We start from the raw sequence: 16,036 nt of genomic DNA on the forward strand, positions 1-16,036 counted from the left end.
CGGGAAATTTTCAAATGGAGCATGCGCAGAACGTTCAGCGCGGGAGCGCAGATAATTTAAATGGTACACGCCCCATTCAAATTAGGCGGGCTTGCGCCGGACGTCTTTACGATACACTGCCGTAAGTTTACACGCAAGTGCTTGGTGAATCAGGCACTTGCGCTGAAAATTTGCGGTGGTGTAGCGTAAAGACGATACGTTACGCCGCCGCAGTTATTGCTGAATCTGGCCCAGTGTATTTAATCTAGCTGTGTGTTCTGTGCAATATGAAGTGCCAATGTTCTATTTGGAACATTCATCTGAGAATTTTATTGGGCACTCTGGCAATTTATAGTTCACAGGACTGAATTTATGTTTCTGCTGGACTGAATTGGCTGAGCGTGTTTTTGCTCTGGTATTGTACTCTCTCAATGTGAGTAGAACGTCTAGTTATGTCTAAGAGGTTTACACTATGGGAGTTGTTTTAATTTATCACTAACATCTTATTCGGGAGAAACGCCAGATGGATTAATGGTAAAAAGATGAATCACAACTAAAAAAGGCCATATGGATTGCCGACATCAACCGCACACGGACTATTGCATTGGAGAAATCCATCAAGATCTACTGAGTTTACCTAATTTAGAGGGGAAAGCTTGGATGATAGATGAAATAAGCTGGAGTACTTCACTTATTGGACTGATTATTATTGATATAACAATAATAAGGCATTATTGGCATTTTGGCTTGGTCATTAGGATATATCTTATGACAGTTTTGATTAATGACACAAGTTTAAAGAATTTGTTTTCACTGAATAGGTATTTTATGATGACCTATTTCATTGGATTTATGTACTGTATATTGTGTATTTAGATATCTGAGAGTTCCTGGGAAGCGGTCCACATTCATTCTAGTTTTGTACCATTTCGAACATTAGTAAGGCTGTCAGCACACTTTAACAGAGCATCAAGGGTTTTACTTTTTAAAAGCAACAGCAACATGTATGTGTACCTAAATAAATAAATGCATTTTTGCATAGAACTAGCAACAGGGTTCTATTCCTTTGCACAATGGTGTCAGTCAACAGTTTGACAATGCTTACAAGAAGAAAGAGCAGAGTGATGACTTATTCAGTGTGCCATTTCTCCTTCATTGTCCATTTACAGGCAGGAGGTAGGTCAGTATCCAAGCTGTACTGCATAACTGCAGTTGGAACAATTAGTTAACCAACCAAATTAGTTAATTCAACAGTTGATATAGCCCGGGATTCAGTTTAAAAATTCCACAATTATAGACCCCAACAGCGGCGGAGCGTCCATAGTGGGCGCAGGAGCGCCGCCCCCTCCCTCCCCTGCGCCGTCACTCAGGTCTACAATACATAGATTCATGCATTGCATGAATCTATGTATTGTCGCCGGCGCCACTGCCGCACACTATTTAGATGGCCGGCCCCCTGGTGAGTGCCGGCCATCTGAATAACATCAGTTTGTTGGTTTTTGGAAGTGTCTATCAAAGCCAGCGGCTCTGATAGGCTTCCCGATTACAGCCTGTTGGCTCTAATCGGCTTCCCAATAGTTAACCAGGGGACGCACATGCTGTGCATTCCCTGGTTAACACTGACATGTGTCTCAGCCAATCAGGTTGACCGGGTCTGGTTAGCGACATCGAGGGCGGGACTCAGGAGAAGACATAGAGGGAGCGTGGAGGGAGGATGGCTGACCCGAGAAAGTTAAGTGCCAGGCGACAGGGGGGGGGGGCAATCTGGCGGTCTTTGAGTGGGAAAACTGGCGGAAATTGATGGGCACAGTGGCGACAATTTATGGGCACAGTGGCGACAATTGATGGGCACAGTGGCGACAATTGATGGGCACAGTGGCGACAGTTGATGGGCACAGTGGTTCCAGTTGATGGGCACCGTGGCGACAGTTGCGTTTGATGGCTGTGTTTGATGGCATGGCACAGTGGCTGCGTTTGATGGCATGGCACAGTGGCTGCATTTAAAGGCACAGTGGCGACAATTGATGACACAGTGGCGACAATTGATGGCACAGTCTCGACAATTGATGGCATGGCACAGTGGCGAAAATTGATGGCATGGCACAGTGGCGACAATTGATGGCACAGTGGTGACAATTGATGGGCACAGTGGGAAAAATTGATGGGCACAGTGGCGGTAATTGATGGGCACAGTGGCGACAATTGATGGGCACAGTGGCAAAAATTGATTGGCACAGTGGCGACAATTGATGGGCACAGTGGTGAGAATTGATGGGCACAGTGGCTGCGTTTGATGGGCACAGTGGCAGCAATTGATGGGCACAGTAGCTGTGTTTGATGGGCACAGTGAGGCTGCAATTGATGTTTTTTTTTTTCATTTGTTTGCACCGCCCCAAAAAATTTGAGCACCAGCCGCCACTGGACCTCAAAGCTATAAAGGCTATTTAAAATAATATTAATAATTGTCATCATCATATCAGACACAATCCAGGATATTGGAGCTGAACCCTAATCTACTTTACAGCCATGGAAGCAGACGTTTCAGACTTTGCAGTTGCCCTGGCGCTGCACATGTGATCAGCTATGACACCAGACATTTGATGGCTTGACAATTTGATTGAATGCTAACATAAGCACACTAGTAACTGTAATAATTATCAAGGGCACGGCTTCAATGTAACTGTTTTGGAAAACAGTTAAATTGGTGGGTTTAACCGCTTGCCGACTGCCTCACATAGATATACGTCGGCAGAATGGCACGGGCAGGCAAAGCAACGTACAGGTACATTGCTTTTAATCTGCCGCCAAGTGGAGGTGATCAATTACCACCAAAAGAAAGCTCTATTTGTGGTAAAATATTAATTAAAATGCCATAAAACTATCCCCTATTTTGTAGACGCTAAAACTTTTGCGCAACCCTATCCCCTATTTTGTAGACGCTATAACTTTTGCGCAAACCAATCAACAAATGCTTATTCTGATTTTTTTTTACCAAAAATATGTAGAAGAATACATATCGGCCTAAACTGAGGGAAAAAACGTTGTTTTTATATTTTTGGGAGATATTTATTATAGCAAGAAGTAAAAAATATAGCTTTATTTTCAAAATTGTCGCTCTATTTTTGTTTATAGCGCAAAAAAAAAAAACACAGAGAAGATCAAATACCACCAAAAGAAAGCTCTATTTGTGGGGAAAAAAGGACGTCAATTTTGTTTGGGTACTACGTCGCACAACCGCGCAAATGTCAGTTAAAGCGACGCAGTGGCGATTTGCAAAAAATTACAATTCTTCACGGAGTGAAGTGGTTCATTTTGCTTTATTGAACCGTGGGGATGAAAATCCTTTCCTTCTTACCTGAACGTGGTCTCCATTAAAAACTCCATCAATGACTAGGTATGTCCAGAACACAGGCCACTCACACTCAATGTTCTCAAACAGCTTCAGTTCTGTGGAGTCGTAATGTAATCTGGACGGGTCCTGAGAATATGTAAAATAAACAATTGTTTAATTCTAGACAAGGTCCAAATGAAGATTTAACTTTTTTTTGCATAAAAATTGTAGTGGCCGTTATTTTATGGCGTAGACGTGCTTCTAGTTTTCCTATTAGTGCCAAAACCACAGCATTTGACAGCCAGAAAGGTCTGGAAATGAAATATAGCTTAGTTCCCATCATACAGTACAAGTTTTTAAGGCTTTTGATGTTTGATGAGGTTAAGATGACACACCAAATATAGGGACTAATTTATTAGACCTCTCACACACAGACATTTAGAGGCTCAGATAAGCGCAAATGTCAAATTCACAGTGTTTCTATGTGTCCAGAAGCTCCAGGTGGTGCCTACAGCCAGTCATATAAGTGAATGGATCGAGAAGGAATTTTTTCACCTGCCGTAGCAAATTGGATCATGCTTTGCTGTTTTTTTTGCCTTCCTCTGGATCAACTGTAGGTATAGGATTGGGTATATGGGATTGTATGATATAAATTTGTATGTACAGTAGATGCTGATGATCCTGTGCATAGGCGTTTATCCATGCATGTGCGTACGCTGTATTTCCTAATAGTGCAAAATCTGCTTTGCTGGGTGGCAAGCCAAACATGCAACAAGCAGGATTTTCTTTATGCAGTTAGACTAAAATGTAGAGGCACAAAAATAACCTTATAAAGAAGCATCCGTTCAAGACCTAAATTCCTGTTCATCTTACCATCAGTAAAGGAAATATATCGGGGAACTAGAGAAATTGCATAGAAGGGCAACCAAACGGATGAGAGGCATGAAGGAGCTCAGCTATGAGGAAAGATTAGAGGAACTGAATTTATTCACTCTTGAGAAGAGGAGATTAAGTGGGGGTATGATCAACATGTACAAAGATACAACATATAGGGGGTTATTTACGAAAGGCAAATCCACTTTGCACTGAAAGTACACTTGGAAGTGCAGTTGCTCTAAATCCAAGGGGTAGATTTAAAATGAGGGGAAGCTCTGCTGATTTTATCATCCAATCATGTGCAAGCTAAAATGCTGTTTTTTATTTTCCTTGCATTTCCCCCTCGGATCTACAGCGACTGCACTTTCAAGTGGACTTGTAGTGCAAAGTGGATTTGCCTTTCGTAAATAACCCCCATAGTGTACTTGGTGTTGAGTTATTCACTTTACGGTCAACACAGAGGACAAGGGGGCACTTTTTACGCCTAGAGAAAAAGAGATTTAATATCCAAATACGGAAAGGATTCTTCACATTAACCCTTTCATGACTAAGCCTATTTCTGACATTTGGTGTTTACAAGTTAAAATCTATAATTTTTGCTAGAAAATTACTTAGAACCCCCAAACATTATATATATATATATATATATATATATATATATATATATATATATATATATATATATATATATATATATATATATATATATATATATTTAGCAGAGAATCTAGAGAATAAAATGGCGATTGTTGCAATATTTTATGTCACACGGTATTTGTGCAGCTGTGTTTTGAACGCAACTTTTTGGGAAAAAAAGAAAAATGAAAAAATAAAGTAAGCCCAAGTTTTTTGTGAAATATGTTACGCCAAGTAAATAGATACCCAACATGTCATGCTTTATAATTGCACGCACTTGTGGAATGGCGACAAACTACGGTACCTAAAAATCTCCATAGGCGACGCTTTAATTTTTTTTACGGTTAACAGGTTAGAGTTACAGAGGAGGTCTAGTGCTAGAATTATTGCTCCCACTCTGATGATCGCGGCGATACCTCATATGTGTGATTTGAACACCGTTTACATATGTGGGCGTTACTGCAGTACATAGTAGTGCGTTTATGAAGGACAGTCCCCTCCGTGTCGTTCCTCCCTCCTCTGGCGGCTATACATACTCCACGACAATGGCATATTTGTGAATACGTTGTCTCCCTCTGGACGTGTTTACAGGCAGAGGTGGCTATCTCTCCTCTTGTGCCTAGACCTGTTTGAGCATTATATGTGAAGCCCCAATAAGCCACGTTGGGAGTATAGTACATTGGAGGGTGTCCCCGTCGCCTATTTGTCACTTGTAACGGAATGACCCGCGACACCCAGAGACTTTTGAAGGATGGGGGGTACTCCTGTGCCAGCGTCACTAATGACTCTTGGGTCTAGGGTCACCCTGTGCCCCTTTTGGGCATAGGGTGACTGATAAATGATGTCATGTTTTGCAGGATATCTTGGAATATTACAGTTTGATTTCATGCTGACCCACAACCGGTCAATAAGAGTGTCTACTTCAATGCTTAACCTAGGCTGTTGAGATGCTAACTAAGGCTGGCTATTATGGGATGTTAAAGTATCTTGCCGTGATGACATTCTGTGTCCATTGTACTAACTAAGTCTGAAGGGTCAGATGTCTCCTTTCAGGGGTAGGGAATTAGCATGTCAATTATGTTTAGTAAAGGAATGTGACTTGTCAAGCTGTAGTAATTACCTCCTCTAATTGCGGAGACGGGACGTCTGGGGGGTGACTAATGATTAGCTCAACTGGATGTCGTTATCTAAAAGAATGTGATTGAAGCCCCATTGTGTGATGTGTGGTGGAGAGTTCTTTGTCCCTGTGATTAACTTTAACATGCTGTACTGTATATAAGAAAGCTAAGAGACCATTAAAAGCGTTCATGCATTTTGAAACCAGTACCAGAGCTGTGTGAGTCTCAGTTATTCTGGGGGGATGAAATGGATCATGTCTGTTGGATGGTTGGAGTGTCAGATAAGCTGTCGTGGCTGATGGAATGAGAATATCGTAAACGGTGGTGACCGTTACACCACTGTCTACCGGCAGTTTGTGTTACAGGCCATTTTTCTACTACCATATATAACGAATACTTACCTAATTCCCAGCGGGCTGGTTGGGTTAAAGTTTTGTACATACAGAGCCTTATCGGTGGCAGCCGGGTTGGTGTTTTCTGCCCAAAACTCGACTGGTCTACTTCTATGCTCCCGATGAAGCGTTTTTATGCGAAACATGTCGAGTAAAAGCAAGATCTACTACCTCACATATTGAACCAAGTTTCAAGATACCAAATCTATATGTACCCTTTGATGTCTGTGTGTCCTCATGCTATGAGTATACTTGTATCATTATAAGATTTTTTGAAATACTACTCTAATACATACTGGGGTTATATGTTGACACTATACCAGGGGTCTCAAACTCCCGGCCCGCGGGCCATATGCGGCCCGCGGACCGAAATTTTGCGGCCCGCGGCCCCCTCCCCGTGCTGTGCGATATTTTGCGGGCCACGGCCCTCTCCCCGTACCTTTCCCGCTGCCTCCCGTACTGCCGGTGAAGTACCTCACAGACACCGGCAAAGCAGGGGTCGGCGTCAGGTGACGTCAGCGGCGTGGGGGCGGCGCCGACGTGACGCGCCGTCCGCACTGACCTGGTGCGACGAGTCTCGGCCTGCTTCGCCTACCTACGCAGCTAGTGCGGTGCACCTGACCCTGGTAAGTCAATACCAGTACTGCCAGGGAGAAAAGGGGGCGCTGGGGGTGTCGCTGATGAATTGGTGTGGGGTGTGCACAGGCCTACAAACTGAATGGTTAGGGTGCTTTGTTGCTGGTGGATGATGGGGGTGCTACTGCTGGGGGGGGGGGTGTTGCTGGTGGATGATGAGGGTGCTACTGCAGGATGTGGGGTGTTGTTGGATGATTGGGATGCAGTATCACCCTCATCATCCACCAGCAACAGCCCCCTCCCCATTCCCCCTATCCCCCTGTGGTAATAGCATAAGCTGATGGGGGTGCTACTACTGGGGGGGAGTTGTTGCTGGTGGATGATGAGGGGGATACTGCATCCCAATCATCCAACAACCCCCCCCCCCCAGCAGCAACATCCCCATAATCCATCAGCTCATGCTATCACCACAGGGGGGTAGGAGAATGGGGGGGTGTTGCTGGTGGATGATGGGAGTGCTACCTCTGGTGGAGGGTGTTGTTGGGTGATGAGGGGCGCATGATGGGGCATTATATGCGAGGGGCACATGATGGGGGCATTATTTGTATGTCAGACCATATTCGCTCAGCCCTGATAGCCTATCAGGGCTGAGCGAATATTGGCTCACTGCCCTGATAGGCTGAGCGCTCATCCATGTGATTGGCTGGCAGTGCAGAAAGAAGAAGAGGAAAAAAGGAGTAGTTTGCAGGTGGCCCTCCCATATAGAGAAGAGTGAGTGTGTATGTGACTGCAGCCAGCGTCATAGGGACTATCCTGGAGAGTGAACATTAGAGGTGGCAGAGGCGCAATCTGTGACGCAGTGGCGTCCCTATAGGATAGAGCTGTTGTAGGCAGTACAGTTGAGACAAACTAGTGTTATGTACAGTGCAAATACGTTTTTGTCTTCCAGCCCCAGTCATGTCTTTCTCAAAACCTGCTTTAAAGAGAAAGGTTGATGATGAGCACAGAATTTTTCAGAAGAAGTGGGAGATGGAATATTTTTTTGTGGAGCACAGGGGCATTCCGACTTGTCTTATATGCACCGAGAATGTTGCGGTGCACAAGGAGTACAATATCAGACGTCATTATATAACTAGACATGCTGAGGAGTATGCCAAATACCAGGGAGATGAGAGAGAGGCCCAGGTCACTAAACTTAAAAAATGTCTACTGAGGCAACAAGAGTTTTTCAAGAAAGCAAATAAAGAGAGTGATGCAGCAGTCAAAGCTAGTTACATGGTGAGTGAGATGATAGCTAGGGCAGGAAAGCCATTCAAAGAAGGCGAGTTCATCAAAAAGTGCATGTTACAGGCTGCAGGTATAGTCTGTCCAGAAAAGAAGGGTCAGTTTAACAACATCAGCCTTTCAGCCAACACAGTGGCAGAGCGCATTTCTGACCTGTCAGGTAACATTTATGAGCAACTGTGTGAAAAAGCTAAAAATTTCCACACATACTCAGTCGCTCTTGATGAGAGCACAGACGTTACTGACACTGCGCAGCTCGCAATATATGTCCGTGGTGTGGATGACAATTTTGAAGTGTTGGAGGAGTTGCTCACAGTTATTCCAATGCATGGCCAGACCACTGCTCAGGAGATATTCCGCCAGCTGTGTAAAGCCATTGTGGATGCTGGCTTATTATGGAAGAATTTTGTAGGAATAACAACTGATGGAGCGCCATCAATGACAGGGAGGAAAAATGGACTTGTGGCACAGGTTCAAAGAAAGCTACAAGAGGAGGGTGTGGAAGAGGCCATTGCTCTGCACTGCATTATCCATCAGCAGGCCTTATGCAGCAAATGCCTGAAGTTTGACAATGTGATGTCTGACGTTGTGAAATTGATCAACCATATCAGATCCAGGGGCTTGAAGCATCGGCAGTTCCGCGCCTTTTTAGAGGAAATAGAGTCAGTATATGAGGATGTTATATACTTCACCGAGGTGCGTTGGCTTAGCAGGGGAAACGTCTTAAAGTGTTTTTTTGAGTTGAGAGCAGAAGTTAAAGCCTTCATGGAGATGGATGGGGTGGTTGTTCCTGTACTAAGTGATCCCAAATGGCTCATGGACTTGGCTTTTCTTGTTGACATCACACATAAGCTGAATATACTAAATAAGAAGTTACAAGGCCAGGGGCAGCTTGTCAATGTTGCCTATGACAATGTCAGGGCATTCACTGCAAAACTTGTGTTATGGAAAGCCCAGCTTTCTCAGACAAACCTCTGCCATTTCCCAACATGCAAGGTGCTCATGGACTCAGGCACACTATTCAGCAGCATTAAGTATTCTGATGCCATTGCAAAGCTACAGGAAGAATTTGATGACAGGTTTGTGGACTTCAAGACACACACAGCCACTTTCCAAATGTTTGCTGACCCCTTCTCCTTCAATGTGGAAGATGCACCCCATGTGCTTCAAATGGAGCTAATTGATCTGCACTTCAATTCTGAACTCAAAGCTAAGTTCAGGGATATAAATAGAAAAACAGACAAGCTTGGACAATTTATGAGAGAATTGCCCACCAACTTCCCTGAGATTTCCAGGATGTTCAAGTGGATCATGTGCCTTTTTGGGAGTAGCTATCTGTGTGAAAAGCTCTTCTCCACCATGAACTTTAATAAGTCAAAGTACAGGGCCAAACTTACTGATGAGCATCTTCAAGCCATATTGAGGGTGTCAGTTGCTTCCTCACTCAAGCCAAATGTTGCTGAGCAGTGTAGGAGGAAGCGCTGCCAGGTCTCTGGCAACAAGAAGTAGGAGGTAAGAGAAACCTATGTTCTTTACAACCGTTAATATTTAGAACTATTATTAAGATTGCATCAGTTGTACATTTTAGAGTTTTGGTCCAATACTTGATGCGGCCCAGCCTCACCCAGCCTCTACCTCCAGTGGCCCCCAGATAATTTGAGTTTGAGACCCCTGCACTATACTGTCTTACAAGTTTGTGTACATAGATGGTTTCATATGTATATTTTTTTACAAATAAATATTTATAGATTTTTACACTGATTACCTGTACCGTTAAAAGTCCACTTTATTAACTATGTAACTATATTAGTGTATGCATGGATAAAGCAAATAAATGTCCGACTTTGATCTGTCCCTTCCTCTGTATTAGTCTTGGACGGACATAGGAATACAAATTGTTTTAGCATAATGAAATATAACACACATTGCATTCTACTTCTAAACAAAGACTATAACGTTTAGATTTCAGTTTACCTCTCTTGGAGTTTTATATCCGTCACGCAGAAATCTACAGCAGCCATATCTTCCCTAAGTAAAAAATAAAATATTGATAATGACAAACATTCAATTGTTTTATAAAAAGGCTATTTTAAATAAATGGTTGTGACAGCTATAACAACAGGCAACAGTAACAGCAAGGAACAAAGAATAAAAAAATAAACTTATGCAATATATTAATATCGGATGAGGTCAATAAAATGCACATACAAATAAAATGATTGCACAAATAAAAAGATTGAATATTCTACATATATCATACTTGCAGCTTTGTGAGGATTTCATTTTTGGTGACATTCACAAGGGTTATATCTTCCACTGCAAATGCTGGATATGAAATGATAGACAGCAGACCAGCATCAATCTCTTTGGAGGTGGATGCTCGAGGTAACATAGAGTACAGAATAGACTGAAAAGAACAGGACACGTATGTGTAAGTCAACTTTCCACAGAGATGGTAAATTGTACTCACTATGTAACTTTAACAACATACAGGACAAAAAAAAAAAATCGAAAAAATGTAAATGAACTGTTTTATTATTGTTACTATTATTGATTTGCATAAAGTCAATACGGTACCTTCCACCAAACTGCATAAATTAATCAATAAAAGGGTTTAAGGTACACAAAAAACAAAGGATGAGAATCTTGCCCAAAACAGTTTACAGACTAAAGTACAAATTGTATTCTTGTACTAATGGAAAGCATACAACTGTCTAGTTTTTAAAGATGGTGGTACTTTTGCAGATCTGAAATATATTAATTCTTGAGTTTAACAAGATAAACACATTTAGAGTGGATGCTAATTCTAGCAAGATGCAAGATTTTAGCGTTTTTAACCTGGAAGCGTTTGACATCTTTTTGCAAACTAAGGTTTACAGCTTTTACTGTGCCAACCAACTGACTACACCACTCTGTAATTGAAAGGGGCCGGTTTTGCTAACGAAAGCATTATGGTATGTCTCATAAGCATAGTATATAGGGTTCTGTAATGTTTACCTGGCAATGTTCTACATCATCCGGTAGGACATGGATCACTGACCTAGGACCTCCATGAGCACCGAACAGGTCAAGTTCATCAATAGCTTCAAGAGCAGCCTACGAATATATCAATTAGATCAATTAAACTGTATGCCATAAGATAGCACGTGCTACAATATATAGCCTATACCAATCATTAGTACATTAAAGATGCTTTGTACAAAAAGAGAACAGCGGAGTATTGGCATTGAGGTAACAGTATTTTTCTAATACATTCATGAAATATAAAATATAACAATGGTTTGCATGGGAAAACACACGTAATTATGTTTCTTTCAATTGTAGTTCAACATAGTAATGATCCTTTCTACATCCTGTCCACAAAACAGGACGTATGTTCTAGGGTTGTCCCGATACCACTTTTTTAGGACCGAGTACAAGTACCGATACTTTTTTTCATGTAGTCGCCGATACCGAATACCGATACTTTTTTTAAATGTCATGTGACAGTTTTCAAACCACAATACAGACTAAGGATATTTTCTTTAGAATTATGAAGAACTCTAACTCAAGACATTATAAAAGAATAAAAATGAGTAAAAATGAATAAAAATGTTTTATTTGCTTGTCACGCAGTAGTAAAAAACTCAAAGAATTTTCATAGAACATGTTGATAAATACAAAAAAAGTATTCTATTTAGGTATCGGGAGCATTTGCGCGAGTACGAGTACTCCCGCAAATACTCGGTATCGGTCCCGATACCGATACTAGTATCGGTATCTGGACAACCCTAGTATGTTCCTCAGGGTTCAATCTCTCCGGTAAGCCTCCTTTCAGTTGGTGACGGCTTCTTCTCACTTTGGTTCAATTTATGCATTGAATTTTTGGAGCACCATCACTTGATCATTTATTTTGGACTGTCACTTATTTTATATAGACTGTGGGGTAGATTCAGGTAGGGAGCGCGTGTTCGGGCGTAACATATCCTATTTACGCTACGCCTACGCAACTTTGACAGGCAAGTGCATTATTTACAAAGCACTTGCTCCGAAAGTTGCGGCGGTGTAGCGTAAATTGGCCGGCGTAAGCCCGCCTAATTCAAATCTGTAAGATGTGGGCGTATTTTATGCAAAATCATCGTGACCCCGCGTAAATGACGCCGTCCGTGAAAGTATCCCGGTGCGCATGCTCCAAATTAACCCGCAAAAATTCAATGCTTTCGATGTGAACGTAAATTACGCACAGCCCTATTTTCGCGAACGACTTACGCAAACGACGTAAGTGACGGAAAATTTGACGCGGTCCCGACGTCCATACTTAACATTGGCTGCGCCTCATATAGCAGGGGTAACTTTACGCCGGAAAAAGCCTTACGTAAACGGCGTATCTGTACTGCGACGGCCGGGCGTACGTTCATGAATAGGCGTATCTAGCTGATTTACATATTCTAGGCGTAAATCAGCGTACACGCCCCTAGCGGCCAGCGTAAATATGCAGTTATGATACGACGGCGTAGGAGACTTACGCCCGTCGTAAGTCTTTCTGAATCCGGCCCTGTGTTTGCACTTTTAATCTACACATGTATCCACAGATTTACAACGTATAATATATACTATTCATGTAGTATTTTCATCCATTATCTAGCGCTACATTTTTGTTCATATTATCTATTCATCCACTTGTCTTTGGTTTTGTAGCTGCTCATCTTTGATAGACAGCGTGGAATATTTTGCTTTTTGTTTCCACAAAACAAGCCCCTGCTGGACACATGAGGAAACACCAGGGGTGATTTACTAAAAGGACAGTAGAAAATGTTCTGGTTAAGGGCTCATTTACACTTGCTTCGGCTTCAACAAGGCTTTGAATAGGCTTTGTTAGAGCTCTCTGAAGGCTAGTCAAAGCTCCTGTCACTAAATAAAATAATTAGCTTACAGTCCTGTTTACACCTGCTTTTGCTTTGCCTTACTTTGGCTTCTCTTCAAAAATTATACTCCATGTAGCTTCAGTGGTGCTTCAAAGCGTCTTCAAAGCCTCCATAGAAGTCTATGGCAAAGCTCACTTGAAGCCCCACTCACGCCCCACTGAAGTCTCATTGAAGCCCTACAAAGCCTCACCGAAGCCCCACTGAAGCCTCACTGAAGCTCCACTAAATCCCCACCAAAGCCTCATCGAAGCACCAAGCAAAAGCAGGTGTAAACAGGACTGTAAGATAACCATTTTATTTAGTGACAGGAGCTTTGACTGGCATCAGAGAGCTTTAACAAAGCCTGTCCAAAGCCAAGTGTAAACTAGCCCTAAAGGTGAACTTTTACTTTGCAAAGAGAATTTTCATATATGTTAGTCAATAAGGTAAACCAGGTGAAAATTAATTTTGCAAAGAGTACCTGAACATGTGCAAGGAAAATTAGAGAACTGGATATTTGCTTGCAGGTGATTGGGGGACACAGCTAAACTTCATTCACCAGGCTATGTCAAATTTTGCTTTGTTTTTTTGCTGTCTCTGTCCCTGCTGGGGGATTCTTCCCTCTATTTGTTATGGCAACCATTGTCACAAAGACAGAAAGTGTGGGGAAATCCAAAATCTGAAAGTTTGTACCAGAGCACAAAGGAAAATCCTTCAATTTGGACTCCTGTTGATATAATAACTCCCTAAGGTGGGAATTCCATTCACTTTGAGGAGATTTCCTCTCATTTGCTGTTGTTTCTTCAAGATCACAAGTGAAGGGAAATTCCCCCAGTGAGATACAGTTAGCAAAAAGTAAAAAATAACCTGTTCAGGGATAGTAAAGGTTAAAAACAAAGGTTAAAGTTTCAACCCTAAAAAAAAAATCTTACATGAAGCTAATTACAGTATGTGACAAATAATATTTTTTTTCCCCTACAGCTTCCCCCCCCCCCCCAAGAATGACTGCAAATGTTGTAGCAATCTGTTTAAGAAATGTTTCAGGTGGGTCTTTAAAGAGTTTGCAGCTCACCACAGTTAATTCTTCATTTGAACCTTTGTTTAAAAGAGAAGTGTGGCTAAAGCTTTTTTGGCCATACTTCTGTTCTAGGTCACAGGGGTGCACTTATTTCTGCACTCTTGTGACCCAGATTCAGCTGAGAGCGGGCTAAAGCCTGCTGTTGGCTGATGTCACAGAGCCGATCCAGGCTCTGCAATAATTCTGACTTTAAGTTTCGGATCCACCCACGTGCCTGATCAGCAAACACGTTTTTACACAAGCATGTATTATTTTTGCTGTAATGAAAGATAGGTTCAAATTAGGTCAAAAATTACGAAGTGTAAACTGGTGACGGGGTCTATTTAAGAATCATGAGTCCAATCAACTGCAGTTTATTAGAAAATTGCATTCAGGTTTAAAATAATAGGGTTAAAGGAGTTGTAAAGGTTCATTTTTTATAGGTTCCTTTAAGCTAGTGCATTGTTGGTTCACTTACCTTTTCCTTCGATTTCCCTTCTAAATGTTTTTTTTCTTTGTCTGAATTTCTCACTTTATGTTTCTCCTCAGTAAGCTTGCCCCTATCATCCGAGCCGTTCTGGCTGGGGGTTAGTCAGCCAGAACAGCTTACTGAGGAGGAACAGGAAGTGAGAAATTCAGACAAAGAAAACAAAGAAAAAAAATAATTTAGAAGGGAAATGGAAGGAAAAGGTAAGTGAACCAACAATGCACTAGCTTAAAGGAACCTATTTAGAAAATAAAAAACAAACCTTTACAACCCCTTTAAGGATTCTTTATCGTGAAGACGTGTGGGGAAGAGTTACCAAAAGCCCTAGGATACATTTGGCCTGGTTGTCTAAACTTCATTAAAAATTATCGGTCTTACTTTGGCCATTCCCACAGAGCTGGCATTGAGCTCAGGAAGTCCTTGATTTGTTTTGTCTCCTCTTTCCCACATTCCATAATCCTGAGGATGATAAAATTTAGAATTGTTTGTTAGCAGAAGCACAAATCAAGACATTCTAATTATAAATGATTTATTGTTAAGCAGCAAAATATAATAACACATAATGTGATAGGATAAAGTATACATGTAAATTATGCTATTATATATACCGTAGTAATTTTTCCTCTCGTTGGCTTTGTTATAATATTGTATACATGTAAATTATGCTATTATATATAGTAATTTTCCTCTTGTTGGCTCTGTTATAATATTCACAACCAACTTCTGTTTCTTAAGCCTCGTACACACGATCAGTCCATCCGATGAAAACGGTCTGAAGGACCGTTGTCATAGGTTAACCGATGAAGCTGACTGATGGTCCGTCGTGCCTACACACCATCGGTTAAAAAAACGATTGTGTCAGAACACGGTGATGTAAAACACAACGACGTGCTGAAAAAAACGAAGTTCAATGCTTCCAAGCATGCGTCGACTTGATTCTGAGCATGCGTGGATTTTTAACCAATGGTTTTGAATACTAATGATCGGTTTTGACCTATCGGTTAGCAATCCATGTTTGCTGTTTTTTAACCAAAAGTTAAATAACCTATGGCGCCCAAACACGATCGGTTTGGACTGGTGAAAACGGTCCATCAGACCGTTTTCATCGGTTTAACCTATCGTGTGTACGAGCCTTTACAGTACCATGTTTTTGACTTTAACCAAAATGTTATGTGGTACAATATTCCAATGGACTCTTGACGTACCAGTATGTGACATGCACAACTATATTTACCCTGCAGCAAATGCAGAGAATAAAATGATCTAAAGATCTAGTGCATGTTAGCATGCCTGGCTGAACAAGCAATTGCATAACAGGAACCTACTAAAACCTGTCATTTATATGGATGATTTTAATCAGGCTCTACTAACATTCCCTGGGTTCCTCCGCCTCTCCCATCCACTTCCAGGCTAAACA

General features: G+C 41.7%; 1 protein-coding gene across 3 annotated transcripts in view; it reads right to left on the reverse strand.

Annotated features, from left to right (window-relative positions):
- The window catches only part of PHKA2 (phosphorylase kinase regulatory subunit alpha 2), a 190,070-nt gene that overhangs the window by 99,920 nt on the left and 74,114 nt on the right, over positions 1 to 16,036 (reverse strand). For all 3 annotated transcript variants that reach the window (XM_040338217.1, XM_040338216.1, XM_040338218.1), the window contains exons 7-11: positions 14,998 to 15,078; positions 11,190 to 11,288; positions 10,453 to 10,599; positions 10,167 to 10,220; positions 3,335 to 3,457 (exon numbers count right to left, since the gene is read on the reverse strand). In XM_040338217.1, coding sequence (XP_040194151.1) covers positions 3,335 to 3,457; positions 10,167 to 10,220; positions 10,453 to 10,599; positions 11,190 to 11,288; positions 14,998 to 15,078 — 504 coding nt within the window. The remainder of the gene's footprint in view (positions 1 to 3,334; positions 3,458 to 10,166; positions 10,221 to 10,452; positions 10,600 to 11,189; positions 11,289 to 14,997; positions 15,079 to 16,036) is intronic.

Source organism: Rana temporaria, chromosome 2, assembly GCF_905171775.1.
Source record: "Rana temporaria chromosome 2, aRanTem1.1, whole genome shotgun sequence".
In the NCBI taxonomy this organism is placed as follows: Eukaryota; Metazoa; Chordata; class Amphibia; order Anura; family Ranidae; genus Rana; species Rana temporaria.